This window comes from Staurois parvus, unplaced genomic scaffold, assembly GCF_062004578.1.
Source record: "Staurois parvus isolate SC_StPar_1 unplaced genomic scaffold, SC_StPar_1.0 ptg000494l, whole genome shotgun sequence".
NCBI lineage: Eukaryota > Metazoa > Chordata > Amphibia > Anura > Ranidae > Staurois > Staurois parvus.
This window is the reverse complement of record NW_028318290.1, coordinates 597,877-624,683: the sequence shown is the minus strand read 5'-3', so window position 1 is coordinate 624,683 and position 26,807 is coordinate 597,877. Positions and strand designations below refer to the sequence as shown.

Below are 26,807 nucleotides of genomic sequence, written 5' to 3'. Positions count from 1 at the left end.
TGCCCTGATGATTGGTGCCGATCCCCGCTCTGACAACTGCCGGTTCTCGGCAGTACTTTCCTCACGATCTGACAGCGTGAGGAAAGTGCAGCCGAGAACCGGCACTTGCATTTCCCTGTGATCAGCATGTCATTGGACACCGCTGATCACGTGGTAAAAGGCCAGTGGGATCGGCCTTTCACCACATCACGTGATCAGCTGTGTCCGTAGGACACAGCGATCACGGAGATCGCCGGGTGCGCGCCCCCTGGGAGGAGAGCGCGTTCTGGGAGGACGTCATATGACGTCCACTCAGAACTGGCCGGCCGCGGTGAAGCCGTCATTCGGCTATGCGCGGTCGGCAAGAGGTTAAATTGTATCATTATTATCTAAACGCACAACATGTCAGCGGCATCTCCCTAGGTATAGAGAGATCAACCCCATAAAGATGGCAGAATATATTACATCTTCAAGAAAATGGCACCGTATGGCTATTTAACCACTTGAGCTCCTGAGGATTTACCGCCCTTAATGACCACGCCTCTTTTTGCTACTTGGCACTGCACTAATTCAAGTGATAATTGCGCGGTCATGCAATGCTGCACCTAAACAAAATTTACATCCTTTTTTTTTCACACAAATAGAGCTTTCTTTTGGTGGTATTTGATCATCTGTGCGCTTTTTATTTTTCACGCTATAAACAAAAAAAGACCAAAATATTTGAAGAAAAACAATATTTTTTACTTTCAGCTATAAAAAATATATAGTAAACTCAAAGTTAGTTATAAATTTAGGCCAAAATGTATTCTGCTACATGTTTTTGGTAACAAAAATCCCAATAAGTGTATATTGATTGCTTTGTGTGAAAGTTATAGCGTCTACAAACTATGGGAGAGATACTGCAATTTATTTATTTATGCATTTTTTGCTATACAGCGCTGCGCTAGTTTAATGGACAATTGCGCGGTCATGCAATATGGTACATAAAAGAAATTGATGTCCTTTTTTTAACACAAATAGAGCTTTCTTTTGGTGGTATTTGATCACCTGTGCACTTTTTATTTTTGGCGCTATAACCAGATAAAGTTTTGAATAAAAACATTTAAAAAAAAAAAAAACAATATTTTTTCATTTTGGTCATAAAAAATATCTAAAAAAACTAAAATTTCATCATAAATTTAGGCCAAAATGTATTCTGCTACATGTTTTTGGTTACAAAAATCCCAATAAGTGTATATTGATTGCTTTGTGTGAAAGTTATAGCGTCTAAAAACTATGGGATAGATAATGGAATTTACACAGCTTTTACTTTCTGACTGCCATCACATTTCCTGAGGTGCTAAAATACTAGAGGAGTACAAACACCCCCAAATGACCCCTTTTCGGAAATTAGACACCCTAAGCTATCTGCTGAGAGGCATATTGAGTCCATGGAAGATTTATTTTTTCCCACAAGTTTCTGGAAAATGACAAAAACTTTTTTTTTTTTTACACAAAGTTGTCATTTAAATGATTTATTTCTCGCACAAGTCATGAGTATATGTGGAATTTCACCCCAAAATACATTCTGCTACTTCTACCGAGTATGGGGGTACCACATGTGAGAGACTTTTTGGGAGCCTAGCCACATGCAGGAGCCTGAAATCCAATGACCACTTTGAAAGCCTGAAGGTGCGTAACTTCCTCATTACCTACCACAGTTTCGAAGGCCTTGACATGCCAGGATAGCCCCAAACCCCCCAAAATTACCACTTTCTGGAAAGTAGACACCCCAAGGAATTTAAAAAGAGGCATGGTGAGTATTTTGCAGATCTCATTTTTTTCTCACAAGGTTTTGAAATATAAAAAAAATAGAAAAAATATGTTTTTGTTTTTTTTCTTCATTTTCCAAAAACTTGTGGCAACAAATGAGATCTGCAAAATACTTACCGTGCTTTCTATCAAATTCCTTGGGGTGTCTACTTTCCAAAAAGGGGTCATTTGGGGGGGGTTAGGTGTTATCCTGGCATTTCATGGCCTCCGAAACTGTGATAGGAAGTCTGGAAGTGTAATGAGGAAATAAAGCCCTTTAAAAGCCTGAAGGTGCTTATTGGATTTTGGGGTCCTGTATTTGGCTAGACTGCCAAAACGTCTCTCACGTGTGGTACCCCCATACTCGGGAGAAATAGCAAAATGTGTTTTGGGGAGTAATTCCACATATACCCATGGCATGTGTGAGCAATAAATCATGTAAATGACAATTTTGTGTAAAAAAAAAAAAAAAATTGTTTGTCAAACACCCTAGTGAATAAAATGGTGGGTGCTGCAATTTTTTATGTCACATACTACTAAATTTTTTTATGTCACATTGTACTCGCGCAGCAATTTTTCAAACACAATTGTTTTTAAAAAATACACTTTTTTTACTTTTAATGCACAAAAACACAATATATTGGCCAATTGTTTGGTAAAATATAAAATATGATGGTATGCTGAGTAAATAGATACCAACCATGACATTCTTTAAAACTGCACATGCCCCTTGCAATGGTGACAAACTGCATACATTTTTAATATCCATAGGCAATGCTTTAAAAGCCTTTACAAGCTACCATTTTAGATTTACAGAGGAGGTCTAGTGTTAGAATTACTGCCCTTCATCTGATGTTCGTGGTGATACCTCACATGCATGGTGCAACTGCTGTTTACATACTGGCACAGGGTCATCGCTCACAAACGCAGATGCGGGGGGGGTGAGGGTACTTTTTTGTAAGTTATTTTGATTTTTTTAATTATTTTTACACTGTCCCTTTCATTTTTTTTATCACTTTTAATGCTATCACAGAAATTGCAAATATTCCCGATAACTTCAATGGGCATTGTCATATATTCTTTTTTGAGAACTCTGGGTTCTATCAGACTCTGGATCTCTCCTCTGCCCTTACATTATCTAATCAAACCAAGATCGGAGTGATCAGCTGCTTTCCCAATTTACAAATGGCGCTGTTTATATCCTGCGAAACTGAAGTGATGAAATGCTTGTAGCTTCCGAATTCTTAGACTATAGAGATGATTGGAACCATTCTGGTCCCCAATCAGCTCTATGGTCAGCTGGCTGCATTCTCAGGTTCCCCCGATGGCACGGGACTGCCCGAGAAGGCCGTGGAAGGCAGTGGGGGGGGGGGCATAGTTGTAAAAGTAATCCTGTAGCTAATTAGCCACTAGGATTGCTTTTACATGAAAACCGATCGCCGGCTGAAAAAATTGATACCAGGACGATGCCTGCAGCTGTAGGCTTCATCCTGGTATAACCATTCAAAGTCTAGGGATGTACCATATGTCACAGGTCCTTTTTGGGTATATATGCTATGTTCTATTTTTTCTTTGTATGCAATCTGTGGACTGAATGAAAAAAAGAGAAGAAATCTCTGCCAGAAAAAGTGTGTGGTATGCCCACCATTCGAATATAACACCCTGCATCCACCCACTTCTAATGGTGGGCATACATTAGGTCACACGGTGCCACATGCCCCAATTCCAAGATTGTACAAATGTCTAAATAGTGGCACGCTTGAATAAAAATTGTTCACGTATAAGTGGTACCCCATATGGAAAAAGGATGACACCAAGTCCCAAACTATCTTGCCAGTGCTCCCCATGTAGTCTGGGCATCCAGGGGGCTCCACGTGACTATCTTTTCCTTTGTACATCCAAAACTTATAAGTATAGCCTGTTGTCCTCTCACAGGTCTTCTACATCTTGACCCCATATCTGGCACGCTTGCTGGGGAGAAATTGTTTGAATGCAAGGCGGCCAGAAAAATTAATGAGGGACTCATCAACGCAGATGTTTTGCTGGGGAGTATAGACATCTGCAAATTTTTGGTTAAGGTGATTTGCGAGGGGCTGAATTTTGTGGAGCCGGTCACATTCAGGGTCACCCCGAGGATGACAAAGTGTATTGTCATTGAAATGCATAAAACACATTATACTCTCATATCTATGCCTGGCCATGGCAGCAGAGAACACGGCATATGATGAATCAAGTCTCTGGACCAATACAACCGCAAATCATTTTTCTTTAGTAATGCCCATGTTGAGGGTTAGGTCCAAAAAATGTTTTAATTTGGAAACCGTATTGAGTTTCCATGCGAATGGTCTGGCAAGGTTTGAATTTGGGTTGGCGGCGATAAATTGTTCTGCATATAAATTGCTTTGATCCACAATCAATGCATACAGATATCCCATGAAAAACAACTCCAAAAATCAAAGAGAGTTGTCAGGGTCCCATCCACGGAAGGAGTTCTGGAAGATCTGGCATTTCTGCCAATACTCTACATGGCCGCAGAAGGATACATCAGCCTCAGTCTGGTGCCAGACGGCCTTTATAAGGAGGCTCATCACTTCCTCTGGTTGCTGGATGATCTCTAGCTCCCCGTGCCCTGTTCCTGGTTCCTGTGTTTCTGACTTGTGATCTCCTGTTACCATCTCGGCTTGCTCCTTGACCTGTCTACTCTGATTTACCCCTGACCTGACCTCGGCTTGGCTTACGGATACGCTCTCTCTCGCTTCTCTGTGAATGACCTCAGCTTTCCCATCTGACTACGTCTGCTCTGATTTCCACCTGGTACCTGACCTTGGCTTGAACCGACTACTCCGTAAACATCCAGATCCCAGAAGGGCTTGCACACAACACGCACAGGTGCCTCCTGTCTGCAGACCTATCTCTGTGCACCAGCTGTGCTTCTGAGTGGACCACCAACCAGCACTCCTACAGGAGACCTGTGCCACTTTGGGCCTGACTGCTGCTGTCCCACTTTCAGGGGAGTCTGGAACTTAGCCGCAAGGGAAGCCCTCTCTCCATTGGCCTCCATCACCAGGTATGTGATAGGAGTAGTTACATTTGCTGTTTCCACCTGAATTCCGAGTTGGGCAGTGAATGGGGGAAGTACGAGTGCTGCAGAATTTGTGGGCTGCTAATCGGGATTTGCAAGCACATCCGGAAGGACACCATGGGTTCTACAGGCCTGTGTGCAACTTTTTGGTGGCTGCGGGACAATACTTGTGCTCGCCACTGCACCAGCTTGTACTGCACCTGTGGGACTTGCCACATCACCAAGTGATACTGCAGTGCTGGTATGTGAAAGACCAGGATGTACTAGGCCGCTGGTGCTGTTGTTTCCTTAAATGGTACAATCTTTTCCTTCATTTCACCAATTTGTGCTTCTAATTTCCTCAACTTTTTTTGTTTCCTTTTGAGTAGGAACATGACCAATTCTAGTCCTTTCTCATGGAAAAAATTGAAAATATACGGTCCCGAAGATACATAAAAATGCCACAAAACCACCGGGCAGACCCATAGTAAACGGCATACAGTCAGTGGGGGCTAGATTGGGACATTACATAGATGAATTTTTGCAACCAGTGGTAAAAAGTACTACAGCATATTTACGTAATACTAAACATCTGATTCAGGTGCTGGAGGAATTCAAAGGAGGAAGAAATATTTATTTAGCAAGTGCGGACGTATCTTCCTTGTATACAATCATAGGGCATGAGGATGCTATAGAGGCAGTTGGATGGGGGCTCAGGAAGTACAGCCATCTGCCTTGGACTCAAAGAAAGTTTTTATTGGAATGTCTTGAATTTGGTTTGAGTCACAATTACTTCTGGCATGAGCACACCAACTATGAACAAAATAGGGGCGTAGCAATGGGTGCCCGCTTTGCACCAAGTGTAGCCAATATATTTATGGCACACAGGGAAGAAACGGAGGTATATCAAGAGTATCCGAAGGAGTTAAAAGTGTGTAAAAGATATATAGATGACGTGATTATTATTTAGGAAGGAGAGGAAAACACCTTATTGAAGTTTTTAAACAAATTGAATGAAAATAATAAGAATATCAGATTTACATGGGAACATAGCAAGGAAGAAATACAGTTTTTAGATTTAAATATTAAAATTATAAATGGAAAATTTTTTAACTAAAACATATTTTAAAAGTGTGGATCGTAATGGATATATACCAATGGGGAGTTGTCATTTCCCCCCTTGGTTGTTTAATATCCCAAAGGGTCAGTTTGTGAGAGTCAGGAGGAACTGTACCCTAGTTAGTGATTATTTAGAAGTTGGGATCTAGATTTGTGGATAAAGGGTATCCTAAGGATATGATCACCCAGAGTATAGTAGAAGTGGGAAATAGGGATAGAAGTATATTCTTACAAGATAATAAGAAAGAAGAGAATACAGAGGACAACCTATCAATAATCTTAGATTTTAATATCCATTACAAAAAAATAGAATTTTTAGCAAACATTGGGGTATTTTAAGGGCAGACCCCATTTTAAGATGTGTTTTACCAGCTGTTCCCAAATTTGTGTATAGAAAAGCACCCACGGTGAAATCAAAGGTGGTTAAGAGTGTATTAGATCCTCCCAGTCAGAATAAAGTCCCGTTTTTACCCATGCAGAAATTGCTACGCCTGTATAGCCACTAGAAGATCAAATACCAGACGTAAGAACTGTATTGCTAAGACTACTGGACAAGAGTTCATCATTACAGACTTCATTTCATGCACAACAGAGGGGTAGTATACTGCTTAGAATGTGAATGTGGATTACAATATATTGGCAGAACTAAAAGAGCGCTATGGAAGAGACTCAGGGAGCACGTTCAAAACATTAGGAAGGGTTCCCTAAGCACAATGTCTCTAGGCAATGTACCACACATCACAACAAGGATCCCAGTAATATCAAATTCTGGGGGATAGAAAAATGTAAGAGACACTGGAGAGGCAGTAATAAAATTAGATCCCTCAGCCAAGCCGAGTCACATTGGATTTATTATATGAAAACTATGGTCCCTAGAGGGTTGAATGTTGAGTTTGATCTCAATTGTTTTATCAGTGATTTTTAATAAATATTTTAGTTTTTAGATCGTTGGCTGTCTATATATTTTATATACATTTTATTATATATTCCATATATATTTTATTTATTTTTTATTGTAATTGTATTTATGGAATTATGTTATTTATTTAGGTATCAATCTATGTTCATGTGTGGGTATATTGCATACACATGTGGTCATTTTTATTTTATTTATATACTTATTTTTTATTTATCAATTTTTGTCTTCAAAAGGTGTTCTGAGAGTTTTTTACATCGATATGGGTATACTTATATTTTTACGTATATAGTTATTTATTTTTATTCTTATATACACTTCATCTTTCTGGGTAATGTATATGTTAGAATACATTTATTTCCACCTGGTTTATTCCCCTTTTTTAAATAGTTAATATTAGTAGAATTTATTTAGAGTTGTTTCAATAATAAAGGTTTTTTTAGTGATCATTTTGGATCCTGACTGTGTTGGGGTTTTTAGCTGGATCTAATGTCTTTTTCCTGGGTATGGAGGTTAGTTTATTATGAATATGTATATATATAATACTGTTTTGGCTTCCATCCAATGGTCGCAGCTAATTATTAGCCTGGGAGACCAGGTATGCGCCATATCTACATTTTTAGGCTTCTAGAAAATGGCCACGTGTCTGTTATCAGCTTGGGAGGCGGGATATGCGCCAATGCCAATATAAAAGGAGCAGCTGTGTCTCCTTGGCGATACCCCGAGGAAGTCACGAGACCACGTGACGTAACGCGTAGGTAACACCGATATGCAGCTTCCGGTACGAGTGACGCACTTCCGGTGGAGGACGCCATCTTAGTACACCCAGGAAGTACCACATGCATGCAGCATACCCACATATAGCAGGAGGAAGGGACTGCAGGTTCATGTGAGTGTACTTCCTATGTTTAAATAAAGACTGCATGATTAATAATACTACACTATGGAGGATCTTTTTATCACTCACTGGGATTGTGAGTAATATACCCTACAGAGTATCCTTATAGAAGGCAGATGAGGAATCATTTGGAGGCTGAACAGGAGACCATTTATGATCCTTGGCTTTCTGGAGAGGTATTAGCCGGAGATATAAAGGATCCAGAGTGATCCTGAATACCTGTTGGGCCCTTTTGGGTCGCAGGAAGGAGGTGAGGAGGCACTGCAGCTGCAGTGGATTTAAAGTGTGCCGGCACTTGCATGAAGTGTTCACGTTTAACACATTGCATGGTGTTTTATCACGTTTTATCCGCACTTGTTACTTTATGGACTTATTAGTACTTGTTATAAAAGGTTTTTTGATTGCTATCAAGGACACTTAACACCAGTCTATTTTATTATGTGTGTTTATCACCATTTTTAGGTCACTAAGGTGACCCATACACTAGTATTGTCCACGTTGTTATCACGGTTCTGATTAGCACTATATTGTTATGTATATTTTGGTTTGTTGATTTATTAGCACTTTATGAGTGTTTGGTTACACATTTATTTTTATTCACTTTTGTAGTTAGCGCTGCACCATTCATTTTCAATTGTTTTCTTGATCTGATTGGTATTATCATTGGGTGTTGGCCGCTATTGGTTAGGGGATTTCCGTATAAGCAAACGAGGATTTTTAGTTTTTCTTTTTACCCCCCAATAAGTACTGACCCCGGTCTGATCTGTCTACCCCGTTATAACTGAATTCTCCCCCCTCCATCCTAGTTTATATACTCCTCCAGCCTTCCCATAAACCCCTCCCCCAGCACAGCAGACCCCCATCCATGTAGGTGCAAACCATCTCTAGTATATAGGCTGCACCCCAATGAGAGTCAGCCCAGTGCTCTAGGTCAGGACTCCATTTTTATTCTCCTGCCATCAATGGCCAACCCGGTCCCACACTTCATCCATGTCTTTGGGGACCTCTGATCTCCTTATGAACTGTTTCTTCCATGATGAAGATCAGCCATGGAGTATATCTGAGGTGTATATCAGGGTGTGCTTCTTCCCCACATGAGAGCTGGGATGTCCAGCAACATTCATCTAGAAGACATTTCCCGCACTCAAGGCACTAATACACCTCCAGGGTTGTGTGGGACCCCTGATGTACAGGAAGACAGGACTTCAGTGAGGAACATTTCCCTCACTCAGGACAGGAAAGTGGCTTCTCCTTCATGTGCAGTCTCTGATGTCTGGAAAGATGGGACTTTTGTGAAAAACATTTCCCGCAGTCAGGACAGGAATACGGCTTCTCCCCTGTGTGAGATCTTTGATGTCTGTAAAGATGGAACTTCACTGAAAAACATTTCCCACACTCAGGGCAGGAAAGTGGCTTCTCCTTCATGTGCAGTCTCTGATGTCTGGAAAGATGGGACTTTTGTGAAAAACATTTCCCGCAGTCAGGACAGGAATACGGCTTCTCCCCCGTGTGAGATCTCTGATGTCTGTATAGATCGGACTTCACTGAAAAACATTTCCCACACTCAGGGCAGGAATACGGCTTCTCTCCTGTGTGAGATCTCTGATGTGTGTTAAGACTGGACTTCTCTGAAAAACATTTCCCACACTCAGGACAGGAATACGGCTTCTCTCCTGTGTGAGATCTCTGATGTGTGTTAAGATGGGACTTCACTGAAAAACATTTCCCACATTCAGGGCAGGAATACGGCTTCTCCCCTGTGTGAGATCTCTGATGTATGTAAAGATGTAACTTCACTGAAAAACATTTCCCACACTCAGGGCAGGAATACGGCTTCTCTCCTGTGTGAGATCTCTGATGTGTGTTAAGACTGGACTTCTCTGAAAAAAGTTTCCCACACTCAGGACAGGAATACGGCTTCTCTCCTGTGTGAGATCTCTGATGTGTGTTAAGATGGGACTTCATTGAAAAACATTTCCCACACTCAGGGCAGGAATACGGCTTCTCCCCTGTGTGAGATCTCTGATGTATGTAAAGATGGAACTTCACTGAAAAACATTTCCCACACTCAGGGCAGGAATACGGCTTCTCCCCCGTGTGAGATCTCTGATGTCTGTAAATACTGGACTCATTTAAATAACGTTTCTCGCACTCAGGGCAAGAATACGGCTTCTCTCCCGTATGACATCTCTTATGACTATGAAGTTTGGACTTCACCAAAACACATTTCCCGCACTCAGGAAAGGAATATGGCTTCTCCCCCGTGTGAGATCTCTGATGTGTGTAAAGATTGGACTTCTGTGAAAAATATTTCCCGCACTCAGGACAAGAATATGGCTTCTCCCCCGTGTGAGATCTCTGATGTGTGTAAAGATTGGACTTCTGTGAAAAATATTTCCCGCACTCAGGACAAGAATACGGCTTCTCCCCCGTGTGAGATCTCTGATGTATGTAAAGATTGGACTTAACTGAAAAACATTTCCCGCACTCAGAACAGGAATATGGCTTCTCCCCCGTGTGAGATCTTTTATGCCTATTAAGATGGTATGTAGAACTGAACCTCTTCCCGCACTCCGTACAGGAGAAGCTCTTCCCTGTTGGAAGGTCGGCCCGGTCCCGCACAGTCTGAGGTTCCTCAGGATACGAGGAATCCGATGGTCCATCTACACTGGGTGGTGCCGGATGGACATTGGAAGGAGCCGGGTTTTCTCCTGGACTATACTGTGTGATGTCCTCATCTTCTACTTTCCAGTCTGGAGACAAAGTGAGACAATCCTCGGAGGTTTTCCTCATCTCCCGGCCATGGACTAAAATACAAAGACAAAGAGGATTACTAGACAGGAGCTGATTGGTTCCCCCAAACCAGGACTCCGCCCACATCAGGCAGCTTGGTCTCTGAGGAGCTTACAATTCCCCCCTCAAGGGAACTAGGAAATGGCTCCTCTGATCTCCTACCAGGTCATTTCTTTATTCATGGACCTTAGTCAGAGAGTGAGGAAACAACCAAAACTGTCTTTTATAGGAGGGACAGTGATGAGGGGATTATAGGACGAGGGCCCCCACCCCCTCTATCACTCATCACCATCTTCCCAACACAAGAAGTACTGCACTTCCTTATTTAGTCCATGATTTAGTCATGAAGAACAGCGGGGCTGAGCCCCACCAGAGGTCAGAGAGTGAGGATGAGGGGAGAACAACCAAGATGAAGACTGGACTGATCCTGAAGACCACCATCATTGGGGTATTGACTCCTCCCCCATTATCACTTTCTGTTTAATGGTCCAAAGTTGGAGGATGTTATCACATTATTACCACCATGTAAAAGTCTGTGCTCCAATCACATCATCCGATATAAAATGTCCAGCTGGGAGGAAATGGGTGTAACAAAAGAGAATCCATATTATGTGCATATATAGGAGGGGGGGGGGGGAGAGCAGAAGTCAGGAGTATGAAATGTACAACATAGAGTATATAGTGCAGGGGTCAGGAGTATGTAATGTACAACATAGAGTATATAGTGCAGGGGTCAGGAGTATGTAATGTACAACATAGAGTATATAGTGCAGGGGTCAGGAGTATGTAATGTACAACACAGAGTATATAATGCAGGGGGTCAGGAGTATGTAATGTACAACATAGAGTATATAGTGCAGGGGTCAGGAGTATGTCATGTACAACATAGAGTATATAGTGCAGGGGTCAGGAGTATGTAATGTACAACATAGAGTATATAGTGCAGGGGTCAGGAGTATGTCATGTACAACATGGAGTATATAGTGCAGGGGTCAGGAGTATGTAATGTACAACATAGAGTATATAATGCAGGGGTCAGGAGTATGTAATGTACAACATAGAGTATATAGTGCAGGGGTCAGGAGTATGTAATGTACAACAGAGTATATAGTGCAGGGGTCAGGAGTATGTAATGTACAAGTTATATAGTATAAGGGTCAGGACTCACAGTTTTAGTATTCTGTAATCAGTGGAAGTTTAAATGTTTACTGTAGACAACATGTAGAGGTGAGATGGGATTAAACTATCAAGAAACAGGTTAGATTGGAGGTGAGCAAATCATTGGACAGAGGGGTGGCGGTGGACGTCGTATACATGGACAGAGGGTTGGCGGTGGATGTGGTGTACTTGGACAGAGGGGTGTTGGTGGACGTGGTGTACATGGACAGAGGGGTGGCTGTGGAGGTGGTAAACTTGGAAAGAGGGGTGGCGGTGGAGGTGGTAAACTTGGAAAGAGGGGTGGCGGTGGAGGTGGTAAACTTGGAAAGAGGGGTGGCGGTGGAGGTGGTAAACTTGGACAGAGGGGTGGCTGTGGACGTGGTAAACTTGGACAGAGGGGTGGCTGTGGAGGTGGTAAACTTGGAAAGAGGGGTGGCTGTGGAGGTGGTAAACTTGGACAGAGGGGTGGCTGTGGACGTGGTAAATTTGGACAGAGGGGTGGCTGTGGAGGTGGTAAACTTGGACAGAGGGGTGTCGGTGGACATCGTATACTTGGACAGAGGGGTGGTGGTGGACGTGGTATACTTGGACAGAGGGGTGGACGTGGTATACTTGGAAAGAGGGGTGGCTGTGGAGGTGGTAAACTTGGACATAGGAGTGTCGGTGGATGTGGTAAACTTGGACAGAGGGGTGGCGGTGGACGTGGTAAACTTGGACAGAGGGGTGGCGGTGGACGTGGTATACTTGGACAGAGGGGTGGCGGTGGACGTGGTATACTTGGACAGAGGGGTGGCGGTGGACGTGGTATACTTGGACAGAGGGGTGGCGGTGGACGTGGTATACTTGGACAGAGGGGTGGCGGTGGACGTGGTATACTTGGACAGAGGGGTGGCGGTGGACGTGGTATACTTGGACAGAGGGGTGGCGGTGGACGTGGTATACTTGGACAGAGGGGTGGCGGTGGACGTGGTATACTTGGACAGAGGGGTGGCGGTGGACGTGGTATACTTGGACAGAGGGGTGGCGGTGGACGTGGTATACTTGGACAGAGGGGTGGCGGTGGACGTGGTATACTTGGACAGAGGGGTGGCGGTGGACGTGGTATACTTGGACAGAGGGGTGGCGGTGGACGTGGTATACTTGGACAGAGGGGTGGCGGTGGACGTGGTATACTTGGACAGAGGGGTGGCGGTGGACGTGGTATACTTGGACAGAGGGTGGCGGTGGACGTGGTATACTTGGACAGAGGGGTGGCGGTGGACGTGGTATACTTGGACAGAGGGGTGGCGGTGGACGTGGTATACTTGGACAGAGGGGTGGCGGTGGACGTGGTATACTTGGACAGAGGGGTGGCGGTGGACGTGGTATACTTGGACAGAGGGGTGGCGGTGGACGTGGTATACTTGGACAGAGGGGTGGCGGTGGACGTGGTATACTTGGACAGAGGGGTGGTGGTGGACGTGGTATACTTGGACACAGTTCCCCACACACGGCTAATGTGTAAGGTAAAGTCTACAGGCTGGAAAAATCTGAATGTAAATGGATAGAAAACTGGCTAAAAGATCGTATTCAGAGAGTAGTGGTTAATGATTCATACTCTGAATGGTCTGGGGGTGTCAGTGGTGTACCCCAAGGTTCAGTGTCATTAGTGGGGTACCCCAAGGTTCAGTGTTATTAGTGGGGTACCCCAAGGGTCAGTGTTATTAGTGGGGTACCCCAAGGCTCAGTGTTATTAGTTGTGTACCCCAAGTTTCAGAGCTATTAGTGGGGTACCCCAGGGTTCAGTGTTATTAGTGGGGTTCCACAAGGTTCAGTGTTATCAGTGGTGTACCCCAAGGCTCAGTGTTATTAGTGGGGTACCCCAAGGCTCAGTGTTATTAGTTGTGTACCCCAAGTTTCAGAGCTATTAGTGGGCTATCCCAGGGTTCAGTGTTATTAGTGGGGTTCCACAAGGTCAGTGTTATTAGTGGTGTACCCCAAGGTTCAGTGTTATTAGTGGGGTACCCCAATGGTCAGTGTTATCAGTGGTGTACCCCAAGGTTCAGTGTTATTAGTGGGGTACCCCAGGGTTTAGTGTTATTAGTGGTGTACCCCAGGGTTTATTGTTATTAGTGGTGTACCCCAGGGTTCTGTGTTATTAGTGGGGTACCCCAAGGTTCTGTGTTATTAGTGGGGTACCCCAAGGTTCAGTGTTATTAGTGGGGTACCCCAAGGTTCAGTGTTATTAGTGGAGTACCCCAAGGTTCAGTGTTTTTAGTGGGGTACCCCAAGGTTCAGTGTTTTTAGTGGAGTACCCCAAGGTTCAGTGTTATTAGTGGGGTACCCTAAGGTTCAGCGTTATTAGTTGGGTACCCCAAGGTTCAATGTTATTAGTGGGGTACCCCAAGGTTCAGTGTTATTAGTGGGGTACCCCAAGGCTCACTGTAATTAGTGGGGTACCCCAGGGTTCAGTGTTGGGACCCTTACTTATTAATATATATATAAACAATATGGGGTGTGAGATTATAAATCCCATTCCAGTCTTTGCAGATGACACCAAGCTGTGCCGGGGAATAACGTCCTTACAGGATGTCTCCAACTTACAAGCCGACCTCAATGCTCTGTGTAATTGGGGGACTATGGGGCCAATGAGGGCTAATGGTGATAAATGTAAGGTTCTGCACTGGGGGGGGGCTACGAATATGCATCATACATACTAGGGGGGGTACAACTGGGGGCTCAATGGTGGAGAAGGATCTGGGGGGGGTCAATGATGGAGAAGGATCTGGGGGGACAAGGGTGGAGAAGGATCTGAAGGGGACAATGGTGGAGAAGGATCTGAAGGGGACAATGGTGGAGAAGGATCTGGGGGAAGGATCTGGGTGTCCAATGGAGAAGAAGAATCTGGGGGGTCAATGGTGGAGAAGGTTCTAATAGATCACAAGCTTATTAATGGCAGCAATGCAAAGCTGCGGGTTCTGAAGCGAGCAAAATCCTCTCTTGTATTAGGAGATGTATAGACTCCAGAGAGAGAGATATCACCCACCTCCCCCCCCGGGTACAAATCATTACTAATACCTCATCTGGAATATGCAGTTCAGTTTTGGGCTCCAATTCACAAAAAGAACATTGGGGAACTGGAGAAAGTACAGAGAAGGGCAACCAAACTGATACGAGGCATGGAGGAGATCAGCTATGAGGAAAGATTAGAGGAACTGAATGTATTCTCTACTGAGAAGAGGAGATTAAGGGGGATATGATCTCCATGTATAATACATAAGGGGGGATATGATCTCCATGTATAATACATAAGGGGGGATATGATCTCCATGTATAATACATAAGGGGGGATATGATCTCCATGTATAATACATAAGGGGGGGATATGATCTCCATGTATAATACATAAGGGGGGGATATGATCTCCATGTATAATACATAAGGGGGGGATATGATCTCCATGTATAATACATAAGGGGGGGGATATGATCTCCATGTATAATACATAAGGGGGGGATATGATCTCCATGTATAATACATAAGGGGGGGATATGATCTCCATGTATAATACATAAGGGGGGGATATGATCTCCATGTATAATACATAAGGGGGGGATATGATCTCCATGTATAAAAAATAAGGGGGGATATGATCTCCATGTATAATACATAAGGGGGGATATGATCTCCATGTATAATACATAAGGGGGGGATATGATCTCCATGTATAATACATAAGGGGGGGATATGATCTCCATGTGTAATACATAAGGGGGATATGATCTCCATGTGTAATACATAAGGGGGGATATGATCTACATGTGTAATACATAAGGGGGATATGATCTCCATGTGTAATACATAAGGGGGATATGTTCTCCATGTATAATACATAAGGGGGGATATGATCTCCATGTATAATACATAAGGGGGGGATATGATCTCCATGTATAATACATAAGGGGGGGATATGATCTCCATGTGTAATACATAAGGGGGGATATGATCTCCATGTGTAATACATAAGGGGGGATATGATCTCCATGTGTAATACATAAGGGGGGATATGATCTCCATGTGTAATACATAAGGGGGGATATGATCTCCATGTATAATACATAAGGGGGGATATGATCTCCATGTATAATACATAAGGGGGGATATGATCACCATGTATAATACATAAGGGGTGATATGATCTCCATGTATAATACATAAGGGGTGATATGATCTCCATGTATAATACATAAGGGGGGATATGATCTCCATGTATAATACATAAGGGGGGATATGATCTCCATGTATAATACATAAGGGGGGATATGATCTCCATGTATAATACATAAGGGGGGATATGATCTCCATGTATAATACATAAGGGGGGATATGATCTCCATGTATAATACATAAGGGGGATATGATCTCCATGTATAATACATAAGGGGGATATGATCTCCATGTATAATACATAAGGGGGGGTATGATCTCCATGTATAATACATAAGGGGGGGTATGATCTCCATGTATAATACATAAGGGGGATATGATCTCCATGTATAATACATAAGGGGGATATGATCTCCATGTATAATACATAAGGGGGATATGATCTCCATGTATAATACATAAGGGGAGATATGATCACCATGTATAATACATAAGGGGGATATGATCTCCATGTATAATACATAAGGGGGGATATGATCTCCATGTATAATACATAAGGGGGGATATGATCTACATGTATAATACATAAGGGGGGATATGATCTCCATGTATAATACATAAGGGGGATATGATCTCCATGTATAATACATAAGGGGGGATATGATCTCCATGTATAATACATAAGGGGGGATATGATCTCCATGTATAATACATAAGGGGGGATATGATCTCCATGTATAATACATAAGGGGGGATATGATCTCCATGTATAATACATAAGGGGGATATGATCTCCATGTATAATACATAAGGGGGGATATGATCTCCATGTATAATACATAAGGGGGGATATGATCTCCATGTATAATACATAAGGGGGGATATGATCTCCATGTATAATACATAAGGGGGATATGATCTCCATGTATAATACATAAGGGGAGATATGATCACCATGTATAATACATAAGGGGGATATGATCTCCATGTATAATACATAAGGGGGGATATGATCTCCATGTATAATACATAAGGGGGGATATGATCTCCATGTATAATACATAAGGGGGATATGATCTCCATGTATAATACATAAGGGGGGATATGATCTCCATGTATAATACATAAGGGGGGATATGATCTCCATGTATAATACATAAGGGGGGGATATGATCTCCATGTATAATACATAAGGGGGGATATGATCTCCATGTATAATACATAAGGGGGATATGATCTCCATGTATAATACATAAGGGGGGATATGATCTCCATGTATAATACATAAGGGGGGATATGATCTCCATGTATAATACATAAGGGGGGATATGATCTCCATGTATAATACATAAGGGGGATGTGATCTCCATGTATAATACATAAGGGGGGATATGATCTCCATGTATAATACATAAGGGGGATATGATCTCCATGTATAATACATAAGGGGGATATGATCTCCATGTATAATACATAAGGGGGATATGATCTCCATGTATAATACATAAGGGGGGATATGATCTCCATGTATAATACATAAGGGGGGATATGATCTCCATGCATAATACATAAGGGGGTATGATCTCCATGCATAATACATAAGGGGGGATATGATCTCCATGCATAATACATAAGGGGGGATATGATCTCCATGTATAATACATAAGGGGGATATGATCTCCATGTATAATACATAAGGGGGATATGATCTCCATGTATAATACATAAGGGGGATATGATCTCCATGTATAATACATAAGGGGGGATGTGATCTCCATGTATAATACAGAAGGAGGGATATGATCTCCATGTATAATACATAAGGGGGGATATGATCTCCATGTATAATACATAAGGGGGGATATGATCTCCATGTATAATACATAAGGGGGGATATGATCTCCATGTATAATACATAAGGGGGGATATGATCTCCATGTATAATACATAAGGGGGGATATGATCTCCATGTATAATACATAAGGGGGATATGATCTCCATGTATAATACATAAGGGGGGATATGATCTCCATGTATAATACATAAGGGGGGATATGATCTCCATGTATAATACATAAGGGGGATATGATCTCCATGTATAATACATAAGGGGGGATATGATCTCCATGTATAATACATAAGGGAGGATATGATCACCATGTATAATACATAAGGGGGGGATATGATCTCCATGTATAATACATAATTTGGGGATATGATCTCCATGTATAATACATAAGGGGGGGATATGATCTCCATGTATAATACATAAGGGGGGATATGATCTCCATGTAGAATACATAAGGGGAATATGATCTCCATGTATAATACATAAGGGGGGATATGATCTCCATGTATAATACATAAGGGGAATATGATCTCCATGTATAATACATAAGGGAGGATATGATCTCCATGTATAATACATAAGGGGGGGATATGATCTCCATGTATAATACATAATTTGGGGATATGATCTCCATGTATAATACATAAGGGGGGGATATGATCTCCATGTATAATACATAAGGGGGGGGATATGATCATCATGTATAATACATAAGGGGGGTATGATCTCCATGTATAATACATAAGGGGGGGATATGATCTCCATGTATAATACATAAGGGGGGGATATGATCTCCATGTATAATACATAAGGGGGGTATAATCTCCATGTATAATACATAAGGGGGGATATGATCTCCATGTAAAATACATAAGGGGGGGGGTATGATCTCCATGCATAATACATAAGGGGGATATGATCTCCATGCATAATACATAAGGGGGATATGATCTCCATGTATAATACATAAGGGGGGATATGATCTCCATGTATAATACATAAGGGGGGATATGATCTCCATGTATAATACATAAGGGGGATATGATCTCCATGTATAATACATAAGGGGGGATATGATCGCCATGTATAATACATAAGGGGGATATGATCTCCATATATAATACATAAGGGGGATATGATCTCCATGTATAATACATAAGGGGGGGATATGATCTCCATGTATAATACATAAGGGGGATATGATCACCATGTATAATACATAAGGGGGGATATGATCTCCATGTATAATACATAAGGGGGGGATATGATCTCCATGTATAATACATAAGGGGGGGATATGATCTCCATGTATAATACATAAGGGGGGATATGATCTCCATGTATAGTACATAAGGGAGGGATATGATCTCCATGTATAATACATAAGGGGGGATATGATCTCCATGTATAATACATAAGGGGGGATATGATCTCCATGTATAATACATAAGGGCGGATATGATCTCCATGTATAATACATAAGGGGGATATGATCTCCATGTATAATACATAAGGGGGAGATTGCTGTAGGAAAGTCCTGGATTCTTTCTTGGATACACAGAATATAACTGGATATAACATTTATAGGGAAAGTTGATCCAGGGAATATCCGATTGCCTCTTGGGGGGGTCAGGAAGGAATGTTTTCCCCTGCAGGAGGAGATCGGATCGTGCTTTGCTGGGTTTTTGCCTTCTGGTGGATCAGCTGTGGGTGTCGGATTATAACTTTTATTTTTAATGGTACAACTAGATGGAATGTCTTTTTTCAGCCAGACTAACTATGTAACTATGTAGGTCCCACACCGCTGCCTCCCATCTCCTGAGACTGCACTCAGTGACTTGGGTCTGAGACACTACAGACATATCCCTCCACCCGGCACAGCCAGCAGATAACAGAGAAGGTCCCCTGGAGGAGAAATCCAGGAATACAGGACGGGGAACACAGCTCAGGAAAGTGACCAGGGGATTACAGGCTGATATCACCCAGTCCCCGCCCTACTCTGGACCAATCAGTGAGCAGTATGGGTGGAGGAATGGATTTAGTGTTCATGACCCACCTGTGCTGATCTCTGTAGGAGTGTCCTCCTCTATAAATGTCCCCGTTATTCCATCCTCCTCCATAGACTGCTGATCATCCCTCACATACGCCTCTTCTTCTTCTGCTTTCACCTCAAATTCTATATCGATTGGATCTCCACTCTAAATCAAGGAAATGAGAGAAAATATCATCTGTAAAATAAAAACTCACATAAAAATTTACACATCTTCTCTATAAGTCTATGTTCTAGATGCTCCATCCCACCAACCTTGCAATGGTGAGGGATGGTGTGACCTTCCTGTGTGGAATCCTGGGAATACAGAGGACGGGGAGATCTCTCTGGTGGGTTCCTGGTATTAGGTGGCTCCATCATATCCTTGTGTCCTTCTGAAAACTCCTCCATCACTCCATACTCCTCATCCTCCTCTTTATACTCTTCTTTAACATCAATATTATCATCCCCGAGGATTCCACTCTGAAAGATATAATAAAACATTCATTGTAACAAACATGCTGTGTATAAATCACAACTACCAATAATTGTCATCATCTACCTGATGATGGTGAGGGATGGTGTGACCTTCCTGTGTGGAATCCCGGGAATACAGAGGACGGGGACATCTCTCTGGTGGGTTCCCATGACTGGATCCATCTGTAGGAAACACACACACTGACTGAATCCATTGTTTCTATGTGTTTATCAGATGATGGGGGATCTAGGTGGATCCTCCGTACTGCTCTCTCCTTTACAATAAAGTCTCCTCTTACCCGGTGATGTGAGGGGCGGCTGATTGTCCATCATGACGTCCTTGTAGAGATCCTTGTGTCCTTCTAAATATTGATGTGTATCATCATCTGCTGGAGATAAAACACGTCACAGTGACTATGGAGGAAGAGGACAGACATGACTATGGAGGAAGAGGACAGATATGACTATGGAGGAAAAGGACAGACATGACTATGGAGGAAAAGGACAGACATGACCATGGAGGAAGAGAATGGACATAACTATGGAGGAAGAGGACGGATATGACTATGGAGGAAGAGGACGGACATGATGGGGGGTTACTGGGTTCAAATAGAACATAACATCTTATTACCGTTTTATGACTGTAGTCTGTGTCTGGTCTGTTTGAGAATCATCCCCCCCTATTCATGTGATCCTTATCAGTTCCTAATTGGGGCGGAGATGAGTGCTCATTGGGCCATCTCCCTATAAATTTAGATCAGCTGATGGGGGGAGATCACTGATGGGGGGGCACAGTCACTGAGGGGGGGCTGCTTTTGAGTGCGTTCTGCGTTGATGGAGTGCTAAGAAGCAGTTGAACTCAAGCAGCAGGAAGATACAACAAGAAACTCTCCTGCATGCTGGACAGACTGCGAGCAAACACCCCGGGAAACATCTCTTACCAGTCTGAGTCCCACTCCGTGTACCTTTCATATGTCCCCTCTACTCCTCCTTTTCATATTACTTTCCTGCGTTCCCAAAATCTCACTTCTTTACCCCTCTGCTCCACCCCAGAACTTGTACATCTCCCCCTCACTGCTACCATCTCCCTACTACTGCTCTCATCACCTCCTGCTGACCCAAACACCAGGACTGGAAGGCATGTGCGCTCGTGTACATCCTGCTCCCATCTTATTTTCCTCAACCTCCTTCTCCTAACCTCTGGGGATATCTCCCCAAACCCTGGTCCTCCACTATCTCACCCCCACACCAGGCACCCTCCTTCTCATAACCTCTGGGGATATCTCCCCAAACCCTGGTCCTCCACTATCTCACCCCCACACCAGGCACCCTCCTTCTCATAACCTCTGGGGATATCTCCCCAAACCCTGGACCTCCACTATCTCACCCCCACACCAAGCACCCTCCTTCTCATAACCTCTGGGGATATCTTCCCAAACCCTGGTCCTCCACTATCTGACCCCCGCACCAGGCACCCTCCTTCTCATAACCTCTGGGGATATCTCCCCAAACCCTGGTCCTCCACTATCTCACCCCCGCACCAGGCACCCTCCTTCTCCTAACCTCTAGAGATATCTCCCCAAACCCTGGTCCTCCACTATCTCACCCCTGCACCAGGCATCCTCCTTCTCCTAACCTCTGGGGATACCTTCCCAAATCCTGGTCCTCCAGTATTTCACCTCCACACCAGGCACCCTCTTTCTTCCAGGAATAGCCGCAATCCCCTCAATTTAATTGGAGTCCCCGTGCTCCCAAAAACCACCCTCCCTTTTTCATGTGCGCTCTGGAATGCCCGCTCTGTCTGTAATAATCTCACCTCTGTCCATGACCTTTTTGTCTCCCGCTCCCTTAACCTAGTAGCAATTACAGAAACCTGGCTCCAAACAGCAGATTCTGCTTCCCCCGCAGCACTTCCCTATGGAGGCCTCCTCTGGACCCACTCACCCAGACCCAGTGGTCAGAAAGGTGGTGGGGTTGGTTTGCTTCTATCCTCACTGAGCACCTTCCATGTCCTCCCTAACCCTCCCTCTCTATCATTCTCTTCTTTCCAGACTCACTGCATCCGGCTGTTTTCTCTGATCTCTCTGAGGATTGCAGTGATCTATCAGCCTCCTGGACCCGTGTCCCGCTTTCTTGATGATTTCTCCTCCTGGCTACCCTACTTTCTCTCCTCTGAGCTACAAACTATCATTCTCGGAGATTTTACCATTCCCATTAATGTCAAAAACCCGGCTACATCCCAACTCTTCAACATAACCTCATCTTTTGCATTAGCACAATGTATACAGTCCTCCACTCACTCTGATGGGAATACATTACACCTTGTTTTCTCCCGTCTTTGCACTCCCTACAACCTCACAAACACCCCCTTTCCTCTCTCTGATCACAATCTCATCACCTTCACAGTCTCCTCGTCTTCAAACACCTATCCCTCCAAGCAGCCAACAATTACCTGCAGAAACCTTCACAACTTGAACCCGGCTCCTTTCCACTCTGCAACTGACCAACTCTATGACAGAATCTCTCCCCTGTCCTGCCCTGACCTGGCCACTGCTGTCTATAACAGTTCGCTTTCATCAACATTAGACTCACTTGCTCCTCTAACAACACGAAGCATCAGGCCCCGACCATTACAACCTTGGCAGACTGACCACACCAGAAATCTTAAGTGACATAGTCGTGCGCTGGAGTGATTGTGGCGTAAAACCAAATCTCAACAAGCGTTCACCTGATATAAATCTGCTTTCTTCACATACAATTCCTCCCTTCATGCTGCCAAACAAGACGACTTTGTCACTCTCATCAATACTTTGTCATCCAGTCCTCGTCATCTCTTCTCTACTTTTAACTCTCTACTTTCTCCACCTCCACCCAGCACCTCACTCACTGCTCATGAGATTGCAAATCATTTCAAAAACAAGATTGATGTAATTCATAGCGGCATCACCACTGCACAGACATCCATCCCACTTAGCATATCTTATACTAAACCTTCCTCAACACTTTCCTCTTCTGACCTCGCTACTACCGAAGAGGTCACTAAGGTTTTCTCAGAAGCCCGTCTCACCACCTGCCCCCTGGATCCTGTCCCCTCACAACTACTACGGTCACCCTCTTCTTCCATCCTATGATCCCTCACTCACATCTTCAATCTTTCCCTCTCTACTGGTGCCTTCCCCTCCCCTCTAAAGCATGCGCACATCACTCCCATACTTAACAAGCCCTCCCTGGACCCCACCAACCTGAACAACTTAAGACTCATCTCCCTGATGCCATTTACCTCTAAACTCCTAGAACGCTTAGTCTACAATCGCCTGAGCTCCCACCTCACCGACAACAACCTTCTTCACCCTTTACAGTCTGGCTTTCACTCACTACACTTCACTGAAACCGGACTACTGAAACTCACTAATGATCTACTAACTGCTAAAACCAATGGCCACTACTCCGTACTCCTTCCAACCAATGGCCGCTACTCCGCACTCCTCCCAACCAATGGCCACTACTCCGCACTCCTCCCAACCAATGGCCACTACTCCGCACTCCTCCCAACCAATGGCCACTACTCCGCACTCCTCCCAACCAATGGCCACTACTCCGCACTCCTCCCAACCAATGGCCACTACTCCGCACTCCTCCCAACCAATGGCCACTACTCCGCACTCCTCCCAACCAATGGCCACTACTCCGCACTCCTCCCAACCAATGGCCACTACTCCGCACTCCTCCCAACCAATGGCCACTACTCCTTACTCATCCCAACCGATGGCCACTACTCCTTACTCATCCCAACCGATGGCCACTACTCCATACTCATCCCAACCGATGGCCACTACTCCATACTCATCCCAACCGATGGCCACTACTCCATACTCATCCCAACCAATGGCCACTACTCCATACTCATCCCAACCAATGGCCACTACTCCATACTCATCCCAACCAATGGCCACTACTCCGTACTCATCCCAACCAATGGCCACTACTCCGTACTCATCCCAGCCAATAGCCACTACTTTGTACTCTTACTACTTGACCCCCTCCTCCTTAAAAAACTACACTCTCTTGGCCTCCGAGACTCTGCTCTCTCCTGGTTCTCCTCCTACCTATCGCAGCGCTCCTTCAGTGTTACCGATAACCCTGCCTCCTCCTCTTCACTCCCTCTCTCTGTAGGGGTCCCTCAAGGCTCTGTCCTTGGACCCCTTCTCTTCTCCATCTACACCTCCTTCCTTGGTCACTTGATAAACTCCCATGGCTTTAAGTACCATCTCTATGCCGATGACACACAAATCTATCTTTCTACCCCTCACCTCACCCCTTCAGTCTCCTCCTCACCTCACCCCTTCAGTCTCCTCCTCACCTCTTCAGTCTCTTCTCGCATTACTAACCTACTAAGTGACATATTGGCATGGATGTCACTCCACTTCCTCAAACTCAATCTTTCCAAAACTGAGCTCTTAGTATTCCCTCCAGCCTGTGCCCCCTCCCCTGACTTCTCCATAAAGATCAATAATACAACCATCAGTCCCTTCCCTCATGCCAGGGTACTAGGTGTAATCCTAGACTCCCATTTTTCCTTTCACTCCCAAATCCAATAACTGTCCAAATCTTGTAGACTTCACCTCCGCAACATCTCCAAGATACGCCCGTTCCTAACCTCGGAAACCACTAAGCAATTTATTCACTCCCTTGTTATATCTCGCCTTGACTATTGTAACTCCCTCCTCATTGGTTGACCTCATCGCAGGCTATCCCCTCTTCAGTCTATCATGAATATTGCTGCCAGACTCGTCCACCTTACTAACCACTCCATATCTGCCATCCCTCTCTGTCAATCCCTCCACTGGCCTTCACCCAGTATCCTCCACCCCTCTTTGCCAATCCCTCCACTGGTCTCCATTCAGTGTCCTCCACCCCTCTATGCCAATCCCTCCACTGGTCTCCATTCAGTGTCCTCCACCCCTCTCCGCCAATCCCTCCACTGGCTTCCCATTTCCCAATTGATAAAATTCAAAACACTAACAATAACATACGAAGCTATGTATAACTCTGCTCCAAATTACATCACCGATCTTGTCTCTAAATATCACCCAAACTGTCCTCTCCGCTCCTCGCAAGACCTCCTACTATCTAGCTCCCTTGTCTCCTCCTCCCATGCTCATCTCCAGGACTTCTCCAGAGCTTCCCTATACTCTGGAACTCTCTCCCCCAGTTTATCAGACTATCACCTACTCTGTTCACTTTTAGGTGATCTCTGAAAACCTATCTCTTCAGGGAAGCCTCTCCTGCCCTCAGCTAATACTGGAATCTTCTACTCCTCCTACCAGTCCATCCCCCACAGTTACTACCTTTTGTACCACTAGCCCCTCCCTTCTAGATTGTAAGCTCCAAGGAGCAGGGCCCTCCTATCCCTCTTGTATTGATCTGTATTGTTGGTGTATTGTCTCTCGTTATATTGTAAAGCGCTGAGCAAACTGTTAGCGCCATAAATCCTGTATAATAATAATTACCTCCTCTACTGCCATGTCCAGCAACCTCTCCGATCTCCTTCAGACCAAAGGGAACGTCTTATCTTTATTCCAGATCACTTCCTGTCTGTTCCTGACATCACTTCCTGTCCGTATTCCATAGAGAAGTCCTGTCTGGGTAGTAGAAATGAGATCACCATCTTGTGGAGTTCAGAGGAACTGCAGCCCCAAGAAATGTCTCCTAATAACCATTCCTGCATTGTATCTACCTTATAGAGATACCAGGGAAGTTCAAAAAGAACTAAAAAATGTAAGAAACAATAAACCTAACTCTCATGCAACCAACTGTTTAAAAAAGATATTTTACTACAGATAGAAAAGTCTTAAAGACACAGAACACAAGATAAAAACAAAATGCATAATAAAACAGAGACCTCTAAAATCTGACACACTACCCATAATGTCCCTCCTTCATATCAGAGAGAGACAGACTACCCAGAATGTCCCATCCTTCATATCAGAGAGAAAGACTACCCAGAATATTGCATCCTCCATATCAGAGAGAGACAGACTACCCAGAATGTCCCGTCCTTCATATCAGAGAGAGACAAACTACCCAGAATGTTCCGTCCTTCATATCAGAGAGAGACAGACTACCCAGAATGTCCCGTCCTCCATATCAGAGAGAGACAGACTACCCAGAATGTCCCGTCCTCCATATCAGAGAGAGAAGGACTACCCAGAATGTTCAATCCTTCATATCAGAGACCGAGACAGACTACCCAGAATTTCCCGTCCTTCATATCAAAGACCGAGACAGACTTCCCAGAGTGTCCCGTCCTTCATATCAGAGAGAGACAAACTACCCAGAATGTCCCGTCCTTCGTATCAAAGACCGAGACAGACTACCCAGAATGTCCCGTCCTTCATATCAAAGAGAGACAGACTACCCAGAATGTCCCGTCCTTCATATCAGAGAGAAAGACTACCCAGAATATTGCATCCTCCATATCAGAGAGAGACAGACTACCCAGAATGTCCCGTCCTTCATATCAGAGAGAGACAGACTACCCAGAATGTTCGTCCTTCATATCAGAGAGAGACAAACTACCCATAATGTTCC

General features: G+C 44.0%; 2 protein-coding genes across 2 annotated transcripts in view; one reads left to right on the top strand and one right to left on the bottom strand.

Annotated features, from left to right (window-relative positions):
* The window catches only part of LOC149452141 (uncharacterized), a 408,968-nt gene that overhangs the window by 342,287 nt on the left and 39,874 nt on the right, over positions 1-26,807 (top strand). The gene's annotated exons all lie outside the window — the stretch shown is intronic.
* Positions 8,945-25,823, bottom strand: LOC149452142 (uncharacterized). Its single transcript, XM_089689714.1, has 4 exons — positions 25,727-25,823; positions 20,516-20,605; positions 20,314-20,399; positions 8,945-10,566 (listed from the first exon to the last, which is right to left on the bottom strand). The coding sequence occupies exons 2-4, from the start codon at positions 20,547-20,549 to the stop codon at positions 8,989-8,991; spliced, it is 1,698 nt and encodes a 565-aa protein (XP_089545840.1). The 5' UTR covers positions 20,550-20,605; positions 25,727-25,823; the 3' UTR covers positions 8,945-8,988.

What these genes read in the sequence shown, in the direction of transcription:
- LOC149452142 (XM_089689714.1), bottom strand. Translation starts at nt 20,549, where the DNA reads ATGATGGACAATCAGCCGCCCCTCACATCACCGG. An exon ending in GCCGCCCCTCACATCACCGG is followed by an intron (nt 20,400 to 20,515) that starts GTAAGAGGAGAC and finishes TGTTTCCTACAG; the next exon opens with ATGGATCCAGTCATGGGAAC. An exon ending in AGGAAGGTCACACCATCCCT is followed by an intron (nt 10,567 to 20,313) that starts CACCATCATCAG and finishes ATTTTAGTCCAT; the next exon opens with GGCCGGGAGATGAGGAAAAC.